Genomic DNA, 17924 nt, shown 5'->3' on the forward strand with positions numbered 1-17924 from the left:
ACTGTTCACTCATATTCACTTAGCCAATACCGGCACAAACCAAATGGCCATATCACTCGCAAAGTATTGCTTAACATTAATAATTAAAATATGATGACATGGAGCTATAAAATCTCAAAAAATAGTAAATATGAATAGCATAGTACAAATGCTAAACATATTAATTAGAGTAATATGAAATATTATATGGGTCTTGTAATCTTGTTTTATTTAATTATTTAAAATTTAGTAGTAAAGGAAATAAGGTTAAGAAACATGAGAAAAGAGAGCAGGAAACAAATTGAAAAATAAAAAATAAATAAGAGTTAAAGAGCGTGCTTAGCAATGAATATTTATCATATATCAACACTCCAAACGGCACCGTTTCCTTCTCCACAAGAGTTGTGGACCATTTTCATTCTTTCTACCGAATTGCATATCCCACTGCACTGCCAATCAAACGACGCCGCACAAACATTCCCCTCTTGTGCTTTCCATTGACAATCTACCAAATGTATAAAAAATATGTTCCATCTTTAATAATCGATCGAAATCTTATGTCACTTATTTAGTCAATCAATGAAAAGAAGATTTCTATATAGTTAAGATAATTTTATTCATGAATTAACATAATTACTATATCCAATCGATTTACTGAATGCAACATGTTTTAATCAGATATATTTATTGAAATTTAAAACTTCGATTGCTTCAATAATAATTTTTTTGAGAACATGCAATTGCTTTGGTTCTTTAAAAAGAAAAGCATCTCGCATTTCTAAATTTCAAACAATCATATATATATTTTAAAAAAGTTGTCTCTTGTTTATTTGTCTGTAAATTTCTAGTTTTATTTACCTTGTTACTACTGATTATAAGATAAGGCCTAGTATATTATAAGTGATTATAATATTTTGTATGATTACAGATGAAATCCTACGAGGCAATTATAAATATCTTATTTTATTGACAGATTTGTTCAAAAAAATGTCATAACTTTATTGCAGATATCAAAATTACATTTTTAAACCAAAAAAAAAAGACTGAAGGCCAATCTATATTAAAAAAAATTAGGTAAAATTTTATATAACATGTTGGCCACCATCAATATAGGATTAATTACATAAAATACTATATGTTTAAAAAAAGTTTGAAATATACGGTGAATACAAATAATTACATATATACAGTGCTTTCAAAAAAATACACGGAGATTAATAAAAGGAAATAAAACAAGAATACAATTCATTAATGTATCAATTTGGTCTCTAATGAGTAATGAATAACTTTTTTTTATGTCAGTAAGATGAAATTTTATTTTGTCGTTTACTCATAAAAAAAAGTAACATCATTAATTGATGTAATTTAATTATGTTGATGTGATATAATAATATTCAATTATTTTCTTTTCAATTTTTGTATTTTTATTTATTTAAAATGAATGTATTATTAATATTAAATAAATATTTATGCTTGCATAAATTATAATATTTTTAATAAATATAATTGTTGACGCGGTTTTTCGCCAACAGGTAATTAAGAAATGAAGAGAAATGGATTAGTACTAAATGTGAACCGAAACAGATATAAGATCTTAGAAAAGGAAAGAGGTGACACAAGACACGTTTTTTGAGTGGTTCAAAGGTTAAAATCATTCTACTCCACTAGTCAGTATTATTGCTCTATACTGGATATTTGATTACAATGCCTTTTTTACAATAGAGAATCCAACCCTTATTAAGTCTCAGGGTCTCCATATTTATAGGAGAAGGCACCTGGGAGTTGGTAAGATGGTCATCCCGTGACCCTCTTATCTATCACATCAACTTTGTGACATTCATGATTAATTCCTAAACCTGACACATAAGTATGGTCAAATCGATAGGTAAGGAGATAATGGGCCGCACGGCCCAACCCAGTCGTGGGTGTCTGAATACGCACATTCCTGCTGCGTGTCCGAGAAGTCAGGGGCATATCAGACACGTGATGTCTGATATATGCACGTTTACCTTGCGTGTGTTGACTTTACAAAGGGTCATAGCCTTCATACGCAGTTCATACCGCGAGCTGGATACTTAACTCGACCATAGGCCTTCAAAATCCGGGGTCAAGTCTTGTGCAATCTTGGCGAACCCTTGAGTCTCCTCGAGCTAAGTAGGTACGACCTAATGACAGAAGCTCCGGTCTGTGGGACGTCCACGAGATAATTATGATTAGGCCGCAGCTCGGCTCGCTAATCAGCCCGTGGGAAAAACAGGGCGTACATCTGCCCCCCAAGCCCCTGCTCGTGGTATGCCACGTCGGGTAAGACCATAGTAGGGGCTTTTAGACTTCCCCATGAACTCTTCATATTCCACCTCTTACGCAGGCGCCTGATACGTGGAACATCGTGGTTGGTGACGGTACGTCTTACGAGAACCGCATTTAATGGCCTAGCCTATGCTCAGCCGTCATTCCGTATTTCGAGTGGAGGGCCTCGGATCCCTCATCAGGGCCATCCAACGGCCCTCTACACGTGACCCTTCACATATATAAAAAGGGGTGGCCACCCTACGCACGGGCCACCCTTTCATTCGAAATTTTTCCGAATTTCTCTTCTTCTTCTCTCTTCATCTGAGACGAAAAAACCCTCTTCTCTGTGACTGCTATACTCAGCGTTCAAGAGGCTCAGACGCCAGGATTTCTTCAAAGCTTTGGAGGTCGGTACTCCGACGAAGCTTTCACCCAGGCAATACCTTCATCTACCTCCCAGTCAAACACTGTAAGTTTCCTGACCATGTGTGTTTTGAAAATATATTTCACTGTAGCTTAGGTAAATATTTTACTGTAGCCGCATGCATGGTTTTACTGGGTTTTTCGGATATGGAGGGTGAAAGCCCCTTTTTAGGCTAGGGTATCTTTGCTGTAGGAAATCATTTAAGAGTATGGTTTACAGGATGCTTTTTCTGGGGAAAATTTCTGGGTAAGAGTTTTGGAACTTTTGGGTGCAAAACCGAGTAGCTTAGGGAACACGCTTCACAAGCGGTTTTGCAATTTTTGCCTACTGAAACTTTCCCCCCAAGGCAAATTCTATCCTGACCCTCCTGACACACGAATTTCGAGTAATCGGGGATCTGTTGGGAGCACAGGTGCGTGTTCATCGAACCGCGTGGTCCCACTCTCCACGGGCTGGGCTTACCTCAGCTCGTGCAAATAACATTTGATTTTTCCTCACGCTTGGGTCGCCTTTTCTGAAATGTTTTCTTTTGTTCGTTAGGCGACCAGATGGCACTGAAAAGGAACGCTCCCAAGAAGACCGTCAGCAGCTCAGCCTCACAGCAGGACAAAGGAAAGGCGGTGATGCCGGACTCCCCAATCCCCAACTTTGGGCCGGTGGTGGAGCAGGAGGTTGAGGTCGCCCTCGATGCCGTCTTTGAGGCAGAGAGGATCGTCTCAAAGGACACCGACCAGATGAAGATCAACAAAATCTTTCTCTCCCACAACATCACCCTGGGGAGAGCATCCGTGGTGGCTCGACCTGCCGCAGAGGGCGAGCGGAGCTGTGCGCTGCTCAACGAATCGTTCTCGGCCTGGAGCGGCGAACATTTTAAGGCGGGGGCCTTCCTCCCGCTGGATCAGTATTTTGCTGATTTCCTTAATTACGTGGGGTTGGCCCCATTTCAGCTCCCCCCCCCCCCCCCTAACTCCTACCGCTTGCTGGCGGGGTTGAAATACTTGTTTCAGAAGCACGAGTGGGAGGTCCCCACTCCTGCGGACATCTTATACTTTTTCTGCCTCAAGGCCAGCCCGAATTAGCGGGAGCGAGGCGACGGGTTTTACTACTTAACCCGATTTCCCAATACGGCTGCGGTCATCGAGCTGCCCAGCCACCCCAACGACTTCAAGGATCAGTTCTTCATGTCGACGGGGTTCAGAAACTGCGAGCTCCACTACTTCAATCGGCCTCGTAAGTGTTTGTTTTTTTTTTTTATCCTTAGCTTGGAAGTTAAGTGTCGTTTTTGCTCCTCCCATATCCTTTTCTGACTTAGACCAATCATGCAGCCATCTTCGCGAGGACAGAGAAATCTGTGACCCTCGGGGCCCAATATGAGACACTGGCGGGCTTGCCCCCCAGTGACAAAGATTACCGCGCGCTCGTAACGGACGAGACGATGGTGGCCTGCAAGCTGATTTTCCCAAATCAGACTTTGAACCTCAGGAGGCCCCGGGGGCTTCCCCCAGCTCGCGACACCAGACCCATCATCGTGGAGGAGGTCGCAGAAGACGAGGATGAGGAGGACGAGGGTGACGAAGTTCCCCTCGTGAGGAATAGGAAGTGGACCTTGGAGGTCGTCCCGGGGACGAGCGAGGAGAGGATCCAATCCGGAGCAGCCGCGGGTCCTTCTGGCCAAGGTAACCCTTACATGTTTAGGAGTCTAGATAAGGCCACAGCAGACCCCCGGCTGGCTAGGTTCAATCCTAGGCAGCTCGTCCATCGTCACAGAAGTGATCCGGACCTGACACAACCCTGCTCTATTGCGTCGACCGGCTTGTGCTGGACTACCAAGATAGCCGGCCTAGGGGTACCGTAGTAGTAGATAACACCCTAGCCTTTAGGTCGATCCTATTCGAGGAGTATGGGGCCAACCTTCGAACATGGCCATCACTCCGGAGGGGTGTCGTAGCTCTGGGGATTAGGCAATATGTAGAGGAATCTAGCCCTGAGTCAGACTCAGACCCAGAACTTGCGCCAGCTCGAGAAGTAATCGACTTAGATTCTTCTTCTAGCTTGGGGGGTAGGATTCCCTTAGTGTTCATATATTTTTTACTTTTACCCCTTCGCTTTTGTTTTTGCATGATCATTAATTCTCGTACTAACCATGTTTTTTCTTTGGCAGAAGAGATGTCTCAGCCCGAGGAGAGCCTGCGAGATGCGGTCTTTGGAGGGAACGCCGCCGCTGGGCCATGAACGAAGAGGCTCCGGACATCCAAGAACGCCGCTGGGACCCCCACCAAGTCCCCTGCGAAGGAGAAGGATCAAGCCCCAGCTGCACAGGTTGCGGGAGCGGTCCTTCCTGCTGTAGGGGGAAGCAATATGCCTCCACCGGCTCCGCGAGCTCCACTCGCTGCCCGGGACGCAGGAACGGAGGTCGGGACATCGGCCATCGTACCTTCCGAGGTACACATCCCAGTCAATCCCCAGGACCTAGAGAAGATCCCCGAGGCCTTTCGGGGAACGGTGTATGAGTCGGCGAACTACGCCGTCAGCCACATATACAAGTTCACCGAGAAGGAGCTCCGGGCCATCGAGACAATGAGCCTGGTGGGCGTGCTGGAGTCTTCACTAGGCATGGCCATGACGGTAAGCTAACCTTAACCTTTTTGTGGTTTTTTACATTGTTATACTTGCCCTGTTTTTTTTTTCTAAGGCAATCGTCTTTCCGTCTTCGCAGAGCGTTGTCGCTCTTCATCGGAGCATCATCAGGACCAAAACTCAGCTCGGGGACATGAGGGACGAGCATCAGACTACCCTGCAAGCGGCCAAGGATGCCCTGGCGGCCTCGCAGGTCGAGCTGGAGAAAACTCGTTCGAAGGTCCAAGAGCTCGAGACCTCCCTTGCCACCTCGAGGACGGACCTAGACGCCGCGAAGACTGAGGTCCAGGTCGCCCAGGCTGCCCTAGAGGCCGAGCGGACAACTTCGGAAAAGTCCATGGAAGATCTGTTCTACCACTGCTGGGCCTACAATCCAGATGCGGACTTCTCCTTCATGTCAGCGAGTCTCTGGGTGCGCTTGCTGGTGAAGTTCCAGCTCGCCTTGATAAAGAGGCGCCCTCGGAGACCGGGGATGGTTCTGGCATAGCTGAGCAAGGCAAGAAGGCGACCTCCAAGGGACCACCTGGCGGGGCTTAGGGCGTTTCTTTTCTTGTGCCCCCCAATATTTTTTAAATAATTTTTATGTAACCTTTGCATGAGGTGCTTTCACCTCGAGACAATTTGCTTTAACGCTTTTAATTGATCTTCTCTTTTTTGCCTTTATGCATTTTGGCTACAATTTCTTGAAAAACTTAGTTTATGCTGATCTTTTTCCATATCTCGAGCTCTTTAGGGAGAACAACGATCCATAGATTTAAACCAACTTCTAAGTTTTATGACTCGGTTAGGACCAGGAACTTAGTTTGAAAACTTAGTTCGCGTTAACTTTTATCCATATCTCGAGCTCTTTAAGAAGAACAACGATCAATAGATTTAAATCAACTTCTAAGTTTTATGACCCAGTTAAGACCAGGAACTTAATTTGAAAACTTAGTTCGCGTTAACTTTTATCCATATCTCGAGCTCTTTAAGAAGAACAACGATCAATAGATTTAAATCAACTTCTAAGTTTTATGACCCGGTTAAGAACAGGAACTTAATTTGAAAACTTAGTTCGCGTTAACTTTTATCCATATCTCGAGCTCTTTAAGAAGAACAATGATCGATAGATTTAAATCAACTTCTAAGTTTTATGACCCGGTTAAGACCAGGAACTTAATTTGAAAACTTAGTTCGTGTTAACTTTTATCCATATCTCGAGCTCTTTAAGAAGAACAACGATCAATAAATTTAAATCAACTTCTAAGTTTTATGACCCGGTTAAGACCAGGAACTTAATTTGAAAACTTAGTTCGTGTTAACTTTTATCCATATCTCGAGCTCTTTAAGAAGAACAACGATCGATAGATTTAAATCAACTTCTAAGTTTTATGACCCGGTTATGACCAGGAACTTATTTTGAAAACTTAGTTCGTGTTAACTTTTATCCATATCTCGAGCTCTTTAGGAAGAACAACGATCAATAGATTTAAATCAACTTCTAAGTTGAATGACCCGGTTATGACCAGGAACTTATTTTGAAAACTTAGTTCGTGTTAAATTTTATCCATATCTCGAGCTCTTTAGGAAGAACAACGATCAATAGATTTAAATCAACTTCTAAGTTTTATGACCCGGTTATGACTAGGAACTTATTTTGAAAACTTAGTTCGTGTTAACTTTTATCCATATCTCGAGCTCTTTAGGAAGAACAACGATCAATAGATTTAAATCAACTTCTAAGTTTTATGACCCGGTTATGACCAGGAACTTATTTTGAAAACTTAGTTCGTGTTAACTTTTATCCATATCTCGAGCTCTTTAAGAAGAACAACGATCAATAGATTTAAATCAACTTCTTAGTTTTATGACCCGGTTATGACCAGGAACTTATTTTGAAAACTTAGTTCGTGTTAACTTTTATCCATATCTCGAGCTCTTTAGGAAGAACAACGATCAATAGATTTAAATCAACTTCTAAGTTTTATGACCCGGTTATGACCAGGAACTTATTTTGAAAACTTAGTTCGCGTTAAATTTTATCCATATCTCGAGCTCTTTAAGAAGAACAACGATCAATAGATTTAAATCAACTTCTAAGTTTTATGACCTGGTTATGACCAGGAACTTATTTTGAAAACTTAGTTCGTACTAACTTTTATCCATATCTCGAGCTCTTTAGGAAGAACAACGATCAATAGATTTAAATCAACTTCTAAGTTTTATGACCCGGTTATGACCAGGAACTTATTTTGAAAACTTAGTTCGTGTTAACTTTTATCCATATCTCGAGCTCTTTAAGAAGAACAACGATCAATAGATTTAAATCAACTTCTAAGTTTTATGACCCGGTTATATCCAGGATAGGACTTAGTTAGCGTTTAATCCTTATCAATATCTCGTGTTTTTTAAGAAAAACAACGGTCAATCGATATGAATCAACTTCTAAGTCATTAAGGACACCTGGTTATATCTAGGCACCATATGCCCCCCAAGTATCTGGGAAAGGGTCTTTCGTGGTTACTTTAGATTATACTTGCAAACATGTACAAAAAGCTGATTCTCATTCATTCATAAAAAGTGGCCTCCCAAGCCTTACAAGTGAATCATTGATAATATTTCTTTAAGTGGATGGCGTTCCAAGTCCGCAGGACCGCCCCTCCATCAAGTCGAGCTAACTTATAAGTTCCCTCCTTGATGATTTCGATGACCTGGTATGGTCCTTCCCAGTTTGGTCCTTAAACTCCATCTTTGGGATCTTTCCCGGCCAGGAAAATTCTCCTTAGGACCAAGTCGCCAACGCTAAAGGCGCGTTTTTTGACTTTGGAGTTGAAGTAGCGAGTGATTTTCTGCTGATAATGGGAGAGCTGGAGTTGCGAATCCTCTCGCCTTTCGTCAACTAGATTGAGGGAATGGCACAGGAGCTCGTGGTTTCGATCTTGGTCGTAAGACTGGACTCTATGCGAAAGCACCTTAATTTCCACGGGGAGGACTATGCCCATAGGACTTGTGGGAGCTGCTCTGGCCAGACCCCCTTTGCTTCATCCAATCTCTTCTTGAGGCTCATCTTTAGAGTCTTGTTGACAGCTTCGACCTAGCCATTAGCCTGAGGATAGGCCACGGAGGAGAAACTTTTTATGATTCCGTATCTTTCACAAAACTCGGTGAATAGGTCGCTGTCGAACTGGGTGCCGTTGTCGGAAACGATCTTCTTAGGCAGGCCGAACCGACAGATGATGCTTTTAACCACGAAGTCCAGCACCTTTTTGGACGTTATCGTTGCCAAAGGTTCTGCCTCAGCCCACTTAGTGAAGTAGTCGATGGCTACCACAGCGTAACGGACCCCGCCTTTTCCAGTGGGGAGGGCGCCCACCAAGCCTATCCCCCAAACAGCAAATGGCCATGGGGACGAGATCATCTTCAGCTTGACTGGAGGAGCTCGGGCAACTGCGGCGAACCGCTGGCACTTGTTGTACTTCTTTACATATGAGATCGAGTCTTTGGACAGAGTTGGCCAGTAATACCCCTGCCTCAGGACCTTTAAGGCCAAGCTCTGCCCCCCAGTGTGGTCTCCGCAAAATCCTTCGTGCACTTCCCGCAGGATGGCCTTTGCTTCACCTGGAAGAACACACCGGAGGAGAGGTAGGGAGTGCCCACGTCGGTACAACACCCCATCGACTATCGTATACCTAGGAGCTTGATACAGGACTCGCCGTGCATCGTTACGTCCTTCAGGAAGCTTGCCTTCGACGAGATATTCAAGGATGGGGGTCATCCAGGTCAGCCTGGTATCGATCATCTCGACCTCCGTCTTAACTTCTTATACGCTTGGTTTCTCCAAGAACTCGACTGGTACTAGACCCAGTGTCTCCGTTTCCCCAGAGGTGGCGAGCTTGGCAAGAGCATCTGCATTAGCATTCTGCTCCCGAGGTATCTGCTCGATCGAGCCTCGTTCAAACGCGGATAGCTCAGATTTCACCTTTGCCAGATAGGCGGCCATCTTGGGTCCCCGTGCTTGATATTCGCCCAGAACCTGGTTCACCACGAGCTGGGAGTCACTGAAGCACTAGACGGAGCTCGCCTTCAACTCCTGGGCTATCCTCAGTCCTGCCAGCAAAGCTTCGTATTCGGCCTCGTTGTTGGAGGCTTTGAATCTGAATCTCAATGCCAAGTGGAATCTATGTCCCTCGGGGGATATAAAAATGATTCCAGCTCCGGAGCCGTTTTCATTGGACGAACCATCCACAAAGATCCTCCATAACGATTGGAGCGAGGTGACCCGGGGTGAGTCCTCTGCTGGATCCTCCTGGAATCCCGTGCACTCCGCTACGAAATCGGCCAGGGCCTGACTTTTTATAGCAGTTCGCGGAGTGTAAAGAATTTCGAACTGACTGAGTTCGATTGCCCATTTTAATAGACGTCCCGATGCTTCAGGCTTTTCCAAAACCTGGCTTAAAGGTTGATCGGTCATGACGTGAATCGAGTGGGACTGGAAGTACGGCCTGAGCTTTCGCGAAGTCGTGACAAGGCAGAACGCCAATTTCTCCATCAGTGGGTATCGGGACTCAGCCCCGAGAAGTCTCTTGCTGATGTAGTAGACTGGCTTCTGAACTTGGCCCTCTTCTCGTACCAGTACGGCACTAGCTGCGTTCTCAGTGACAGCCAGGTAGAGAAAAAGAGGCTCTCCTACCTTGGGTTTGGATAGCACGAGCGGCTCAGCCAGATGTGCCTTCAGGTCGAGGAATGCGCTTTCGCATTCTACTGTCCATTCAAACTTTTTGTTTCCTCGGAGGAGGTTGTAGAAGGGCAAACACTTATCGGTGGACTTGGAAATAAACCGGTTGAGGGCTGCCACTCTTCCTGTCAGGCCTTGGACATCTTTTTGCGACCTGGGCGAAGGAAGCTCGAGCAATGATCCGATCTTGTCGGGGTTCGCCTCGATTCCTCGGGTATTGACTATGAACCCCAGGAACTTCCCTGACGCGACTCCAAAGGTACATTTCTGTGGATTGAGCCTCATGCCATATTCCCGTAGGATCTTAAAACATTCCTCCAGGTCGGAAACATGATTATCGGCAGTCTTCGACTTGACTAGCATGTCATCAACGTACACTTCCATGTTTTTTCCGATCTGGTCCGCGAACATTCTATTTACTAGCCTTTGGTAGGTAGCTCCGGCGTTCTTCAGACCGAATGGCATGACCTTGTAACAATAGACGTTAGTTGGGGTCATGAAGCTGGTGTGTTCCTGGTCCGCCGGATTCATCGCGATCTGATTGTAGCCCGAGTACGCGTCCATAAAGGACATGAGCTTGTGCCCCGCCGTGGCATCCACCAACTGGTCGATCCTGGGCAATGGAAAGCAATCCTTGGGGCAAGCTTTATTCAGGTCGAAGAAATCGATGCAGGTCCGCCATTTCCCGTTAGGCTTCGAGACCAGCACGGGGTTGGCAACCCATATTGGAAACTTGGCTTCACGGATAAAGCCGCATTTCTTGAGCCGGGCTACCTCTTCCTTTAGGGCTTCAGCTCGAGTTGTTCCTAAACGCCTTTGCTTCTGGGACCTGGCAGGAACGCTTTTATCCAAATGAAGTGTGTGCATGATGACACTCGGGCTAATCCCCACCATGTCTTCGTGCGACCATGTGAATACGTCCAAGTTATCCTGCAGAAACATAGTCAGCTCCGCCTTCCTCTTGCTACAGAGGTTTTTCCCGAGCTTGACCTTCCGACAAGGGTTCTATGGATCGATACTCACCTCCTCGAGCTCCTCAATAGCCTGGAGCTCGGATCTGTCCTCGCCTATTCGGGGGTCAATGTCCTCACTTAAGACGACATTTTCCCCCTCGGCGCTTTGAGGTTTTTCAATCTCAGGATCAGCTAAGGGTTCCTGAGATTCCTCTTCACCTTGAATGCCCATCGCCAGCTGCCCAGGTTTAGATTTTCCCTTCATGGAAATGCTGTAGCATTCCCTGGCAGCGAGCTGATCACCCTGGACAGTGCAGATTCCCGTTGAAGTAGGGAACTTCATTGCGAGGTGGCGAATGGACGTGACGGCCTCGAAGGCTATGAGCGTAGGTCGGCCCAAAATGGCGTTGTAGGCAGCGGAGTAGTCAATGACCACGAACTCGAGAAGTTTGGAGACTGTCCGAGACCCTTCACCTAGGGTGATCACTAACTCGATCGTCCCAATCGCTGCTGATCCTTCTCCCGAAAAACCATACAACATCATGGAGGTTGCCTTCAGCTCGGCGACAGTCAAACTCATCTTCTCTAAGGTGGATCGGAATAGGAGGTTCACCGAACTCCCGTTGTCTATCAGTACCCTCCTCGCTCTCCGGTTGGCGAGCTAGACTGCTACGACCAGAGGATCATTATGAGGGAACTGGACATGGCCCGCGTCTTCCTCCGTAAAAATGATTGGTTGCCTTTCCAATCGCTGTTGCTTTGACTGACGCTGTTCTGAAACGAACTCCACTCCGTTATGAGCCTTTAGTTCGTTCACGTATCTCTTCTGGGCGCCTCTGCTCGTGCCGGCCATGTGCGGTCCTCCAGAGATGGTGGATATCTCCCCCCCTACCACAGGGGGAGGGACATCCTGATCTAACCGAGACCCGGGCTAACTGGTCGGGACTTCCGGAGCAGGTCGGTTTGCTGGAACCCTGTTCCGTGCGTATTGAGCCAAGGGGCCGGCTCGGATGAGAGTCTCGATCTCGTCTTTTAGATGTCTGCAATCGTCGGTATTGTGGCCGACGTCGTTATGAAAACGGTAAAACTTAGAAGTGTCTCTCTTCCCCTTGTGGTGCTTTAATGACTCCGGCCTCTTCCAAGGGATTCGAGTAGAGTTGGCTAGGAAGATATTCTCCCTAGACTGGGTTAGCTCGGTATAAGTCGCGAAGACTGGCTTAAACTTGTCCATGGATTTGTTCTTCTTTTGGCCGTGCGGACTGTTTTCGCCATTTCCCTTTCTTTTGCCTCCACCGGGCTGGTTGTTCTGTGTGACATTTTGGGTCGCTGTCACGAACTCTGTCCCCACTCCAGTGGGCTGCTCAGGGACCTGGCTGGTTCCCGCAGCTGAAGCTTCGGCTTCCTCCAAGTTTATCCATTCTTGGGCCCTGTTAAGGAATTCGTTAACCGAGCCGACTCCCTTCCTTTGTATATCCTTCCAGAGGTCTCCTCCAACGAGGATTCCAGTTCTCATGGCCATGAGCTTGGAGCTATCATCCGCGTCTCTGGCTCGAGCAGCAACGTTCGCGAATCTGCTCAGATAGGCCTTCAGAGTCTCATCGGGCTGCTGCCTCACGTTAACCAGGGAGTTGGGCTAAACACGGGCGGCCTGAGAGGCTCGGAATGCCCTTTTGAAGTTAGCTGAGAAGGTCTTCCAGGAACTGATTGACTGTCTTTTACTTTGCTTGAACCACTGCCTGGCAAGTCCAGTCAGTGTGGAAGGGAAGATTAAACATCTCAGCTCGGGGCCAATGTTGTGGGCCATCATCAGGGTGTTGAACATCCCTAGATGGTCCGATGGGTCTCCGTCCCCATTGAACTTTGACAAGTGAGGCATACGGAAACCAGATGGGTACGCCGTTGCTGCTATATTGGGGGCGAAGAGTTCCATCTCGTCCCCTGAATCATATTCGTCTTTTTCTGATAGGAGCTTCCTCATCAGCTCCTCCATCTGAGTTAAGCGCTCGAGGGTTTGGTCCTGATGTCCTTGGTTATTCCGGGGCTGTTCAACAGCTCCGGACCCATTGTACATATTTGGTGGGTTATTGCCTCTCCTATCTTGAGATAGGTCATTTGGGACATTCCCTCCGTTACGTACTTCGGACAGAGCTCCCCTTGAGCGAGCATGGTCATCTCCTCCTGCTTGTTCCCCTCTATGAGAGTTGAGGCGATCTCGCAGGTTGCCTCCCTGGGTGGTTTGATGACTTTGCGCCGAACTCAGACGCTGGCGCAGGTCTCCCCCAGAGAGATCACTCCGGCGACTGCCGGTCAAATGGCTCCTGCTAGATAGGCTTGTAGTCCGCCTCTGGTGCTGAGGATCTGGGCTTTCCCTCGGCGCCCTGCTACGCCGGGAAGGTCCTGCCGATGGCGGATTTCTCCTACTACTCCCATAGGCTGGGATGTCTCGGACGGGCCGAAGAGGAGACGGATATCTGATTGGAGAAGGAGGATGCCTGACTGGAGAGGCTATCCTAGTTCCGTCAGGACGGATCAAGTTTGGTGGGGGCCTTTCTGCCCTGCCAACTTGCTGGTCCCGCGCCTGGCGATCTGGACGAGGCGCAGAATGGTTGTTGGGAACAGGCTGATGTCGTGAGCTCGCTCCGGATCTCCTTCGAGAATTTCCTTGAGCTCCTCTGGGCGTCCTCGAGGATGGTTGGGAGCTAGGAGTCGACGTCCTGACCGAACGGTTGTATTGCTGTTGTTCGGCTCTAGGCATTTCTCCGATGTCTGCCTCTCAATGGTGTGATGAAGGGGTGGAGTTGGCTGCTTGAAGTCTGTCCGAACGGCTATGCTTGGACCGATTACCCCGGCGAGACTTAGGAGCCTCACCTTGCCTCTCTCCGACGTTAGCGTCGGTTGTGAGAGGGGGTAGTCGGGCCAGCATATCCTTAATTTGTTGGCTAGTTGTTGCTAACTGGCTTCTCAGCTGGGCATTCTCCATCTCCACCGCAGTATAATAACATGGGTTCGGATTAGGCGGTCGAGGCGCCGAACTACCAGTATCATCTTGGCCCGCCGGCTGCTTTCCTGGCCGCTGCTGGACTTCAGGAACTTGTTCACCAGGGATGGCAGTATGATGAGCCTCCTGCCCATCATGTTGTTCTGTCTCGTTACCGTGCCTGGATCGAGTTGTCACCATAGTTGGATGTATGCAACAACACTAATCGAACTTGCTCTCAATGAAAGCACCAAACTGTTGACGCGGTTCTTCGCCAACAGGTAATTAAGAAATGAAGAGAAAGGGATTAGTACTAAATGTGAACCGAAACAGATATAAGATCTTAGAAAAGGAAAGAGGTGACACAAGACACGTTTTTTGAGTGGTTCAAAGGTTAAAATCCTTCTACTTCACTAGTCAGTATTATTGCTCTATACTGGATATTTGATTACAGGGTCTTTTTTACAATAGAGAATCCAACCCTTATTAAGTCCCAGGGTCTCCATATTTATAGGAGAAGGCACCTGGGAGTTGGTAAGAAGGTCATCCCGTGACATTCATGATTAATTCCTAAACCTGACACATAAGTATGGTCAAATCGATAGGTAAGGAGATAATGGGCCGCACGGCCCAACCCAGTCGTGGTGTCTGAATACGCACATTCCTGCTGCGTGTCCGAGAAGTCAGGGGCATATCAGACACGTGATGTCTGATATATGCACGTTTACCTTGCGTGTGTTGACTTTACAAAGGGTCATAGCCTTCATACTCAGTTCATACCGCGAGCTGGATACTTAACTCGACCATAGGCCTTCAAAATCCGGGGTCAAGTCTTGTGCAATCTTGGCGAACCCTTGAGTCTCCTCGAGCTAAGTAGGTACGACCTAATGATAGAAGCTCCGGTCTGTGGGACGTCCACGAGATAATTATGATTAGGCCGCAGCTCGGCTCGCTAATCAGCCCGTGGGAAAAACAGGGCGTACAATAATCTATTTCTATACTAGTAGATATATATTTTTTCTAATATTTGTTACTTATATTATGTAATCTAACATTTTTGTATATATTAGTTACAAAATAAAATAGTATCTTTTAATAAGAAACTTAGTTTTATAAAAAAATTTACAAACATGTACTAAGTTCACAAGTTAATTTTATAAATTTTTGTAACAATCATGTTAAATAAATTTTATAAATATTTATGTAAATGTTAGTTACAAAAATAAACTTTTTGGTTGTGAAATTAGTTTCTTAAATCGTTGTTACAAAATGTAAAATTTGTTTAAAAAAATATTGTATTTCACCACTATATATATTCATTAAAGTGTTTTATGAATAATGAATATCTTAAATTTATATTTTTAAGTTGTATAACCTAAATATGAAGGTTCCTATAATTATTTGGTACAATATTGTAACAATATGGAAAAATATAATATTTTTATGTATATTTTGGTTATGATTTCTTAACTATAAAATATTTTCGTAAATGTTAGTTACAAAAATATATTTCTTAGTTATAAAACTAGATTTGTAAACTATTGTTACAAAAATAAAAAATTTAGTTACAAATTTGTTTGAAAGTTTTATCTACAAAAAAACAAAAAAAAATCTACAATTCTATAACGGATTTTGTAAATATTATTTACAAACACGTAACAGATATTTACAAGTTTGTAACAGATATTTATTAGTTTGTAAACGTTGTTCACAAAAAATTGTATTTTACAGCTTTTATTTATGATTTTGCTACTCCGTATTTACAATTTTGCCATTCTATATTTTTATCCAAAAATTCCGTATTTTTGTAATGCACCGTATTTTTCAGATTTTTTTTAACTTTTAGTGCATTTTTTTTGTAGATTTCTCATCCATATATAAATATATTTTATATTATAACATGCAAATTCCTAATAATAAATACAAATACCTGGAGGTGTCCCACAACACATAGACCGGTCATCGACGTGCTCCACTTCAAGGCCTATGAACCAGGAGCCCAATGACACGTCCTCGTTTGCATATCTATGCAAAATGGGCCTGTCATGGTAGGCCCACCAAGCCCAAATTCACAATCCACAGCAGTGTCATGGTTTATCAAAGCGCAGAGAAGAAATGTATAATCATGGTTATCGAATCGAATGTTTGTTACTTACAGATTGATAGAGATGTAGGAAGCAAGGTCCTTAGATATGGCGTAGATTTGACCAGTGGCATGCCTGAAATACTTATTGCCTTCTTCCCCAAATTTCCAATGTTCTGGCTCATGGTACTTGGCGCTCCTGTAATAACAAAAACGAAATCCCATATCAATCAAAAACAAAAAAATAATGAAGTGAATAACTGAGTGAGTCAACAGGAGAGAGTAGAGGAGAGATAATAATCAGTGCTGACTTTTGAGACAGAACAGGGCCAGACTTCATGCAGCCAATGTAGATTCTGGGCTTGAAGCGGTGCTTAGCGAGCGTGGTTAGAAGGGTGGCCACATTGAGGTGGACATCGTCGTCGACCTTGACGTAGAAGAAAGCGTCCCAGAGCGAGACGGCGGTCGAGAAATAGAGTCGGGTCTTGGTGGAGAGCTGGTGATATCCCTCTACGTGGTTCAGCCTGAGGAAATCTCTGTGCTCTGCCTCCTCTGCCTCGATGGCTCTGTCTAGTGCTCCACCTCGGGTGGCGCTGTACCCTATCACAAATCTTATCACTATCCCTTTCTCCTTCTCTAGCTTCTTCAGATTCTCCCCTCTTGGCATCCACGTTTCCCGAAGTGAGTCTCTTCGTTTTCTGCTACTAAATGCCGTATTGATTCCGATCACCACGAATGCTTTCTTTGTAGTACTACTAGTAGTACTGTAGTTGTATGTGAGAGAATCTGGTCTTCCGTTATGCCTTGTTCTGGCTGCTGCTAGCTCCATTTCCAGCGTCGAGATCGTTCTATCTAGTGATCTATTATATATAATCGTAACTAGTTTTAATTACTACGAGATTCTGATTAAACTAATAGGAATATATATATATATATATACATATATATTTAAGTATGTGATTAGCGTACTGGATAGCGTGATGGGTTTTCGTAACTTCATCCATGACATCTTCAGATTTTCTTTCCACCAATTTCTGATCGAAATATTTCAAAAACAAAGTTATATATATATAGAAATTAGTTCATAAGAGACATCGAGCACTTTATGTACCCGGTAGGTAAACGTAATGCCAAGTAGATAAGTAAAGAGGAAAAAATAACGTACTCTCTTGTGGTCACAGTCCCGAGGCCTTGTTATTAGAAAAGTAGATTGATCTGTTTGGGACAGTGACAGAGCATGATCATGGTGAGCCCAATAATAGGTACAGCTGGTGAAGAGCGAACCAGCAAGAAAGCTAGCAATACAAAGCACAAACGCAGCCTTTCCCGAAAAGGCCTTTCCCCTCATTTTGATCAGATCAGACAACCAATTCTCTTTAATGATCTTTATTTTGTTTTTTTCCAATGGCGCCACTGCACCGCCTACTTGTTGCTTGGACCCTCCTGTCCTGCGCTACTACTCTCAACAGTTTTATCTCATGCATATATTTATACACATATATAAATCTATACTCATGAAGGCAATTGCCTTAAGCCTGACTTTGAGCCTAGACTTTGGTACTAAAATTAACAATCAAATATATATCTCTTATTGATATATAGAGAGAGGTAGTATACAATGTTTACATTAAAAAAAAAAAAGCTAAAGTGAATAATTAAATTAATGGCTTATCTCTGTAAAAACAGTTTGATGGAGATTGGGAAGTATCAGTTTTTTTTTTCTTTTTGACAGAACTGGGAAGTATTAGTTTATATGGTCATTCTGCCATCTTTCCTTGTATCCTGTTGTTATTGATGTCAATATATACTACACCACACACACATATGTCAACTAAGGTCTCCAAACTTGGGAGTAAATGAACTAC

The 17924-nt window shown here is 44.5% G+C and overlaps 1 protein-coding gene across 1 annotated transcript; it reads right to left on the reverse strand.

Annotated features, from left to right (window-relative positions):
• Positions 1 to 288: 288 nt before the first annotated feature.
• On the reverse strand, positions 289 to 17407 carry LOC133780479 (probable beta-1,3-galactosyltransferase 8). Its single transcript, XM_062220197.1, has 6 exons — positions 17225 to 17407; positions 17029 to 17093; positions 16371 to 16919; positions 16133 to 16258; positions 15907 to 16016; positions 289 to 484 (listed from the first exon to the last, which is right to left on the reverse strand). The coding sequence occupies exons 1-6, from the start codon at positions 17405 to 17407 to the stop codon at positions 336 to 338; spliced, it is 1182 nt and encodes a 393-aa protein (XP_062076181.1). The 3' UTR covers positions 289 to 335.
• Between the last annotated feature and the right edge of the window lie 517 nt (positions 17408 to 17924).

Source organism: Humulus lupulus, chromosome 5 (genome assembly GCF_963169125.1).
Source record: "Humulus lupulus chromosome 5, drHumLupu1.1, whole genome shotgun sequence".
Classification (NCBI taxonomy): domain Eukaryota; kingdom Viridiplantae; phylum Streptophyta; class Magnoliopsida; order Rosales; family Cannabaceae; genus Humulus; species Humulus lupulus.

Excerpts from the sequence above, each read along its gene's own strand:
- LOC133780479 (XM_062220197.1), bottom strand. The coding sequence starts at position 17,407 with ATGAGGGGAAAGGCCTTTTCGGGAAAGGCTGCGTTTGTGCTTTGTATT. Across the intron at positions 16,920-17,028 it reads AAAACCCATCACGCTATCCA|ATCACTAGATAGAACGATCT; the intron begins GTACGCTAATCA and ends TATATATAATAG. Across the intron at positions 485-15,906 it reads GTGTTGTGGGACACCTCCAG|ATTGTCAATGGAAAGCACAA; the intron begins GTATTTGTATTT and ends TACATTTGGTAG.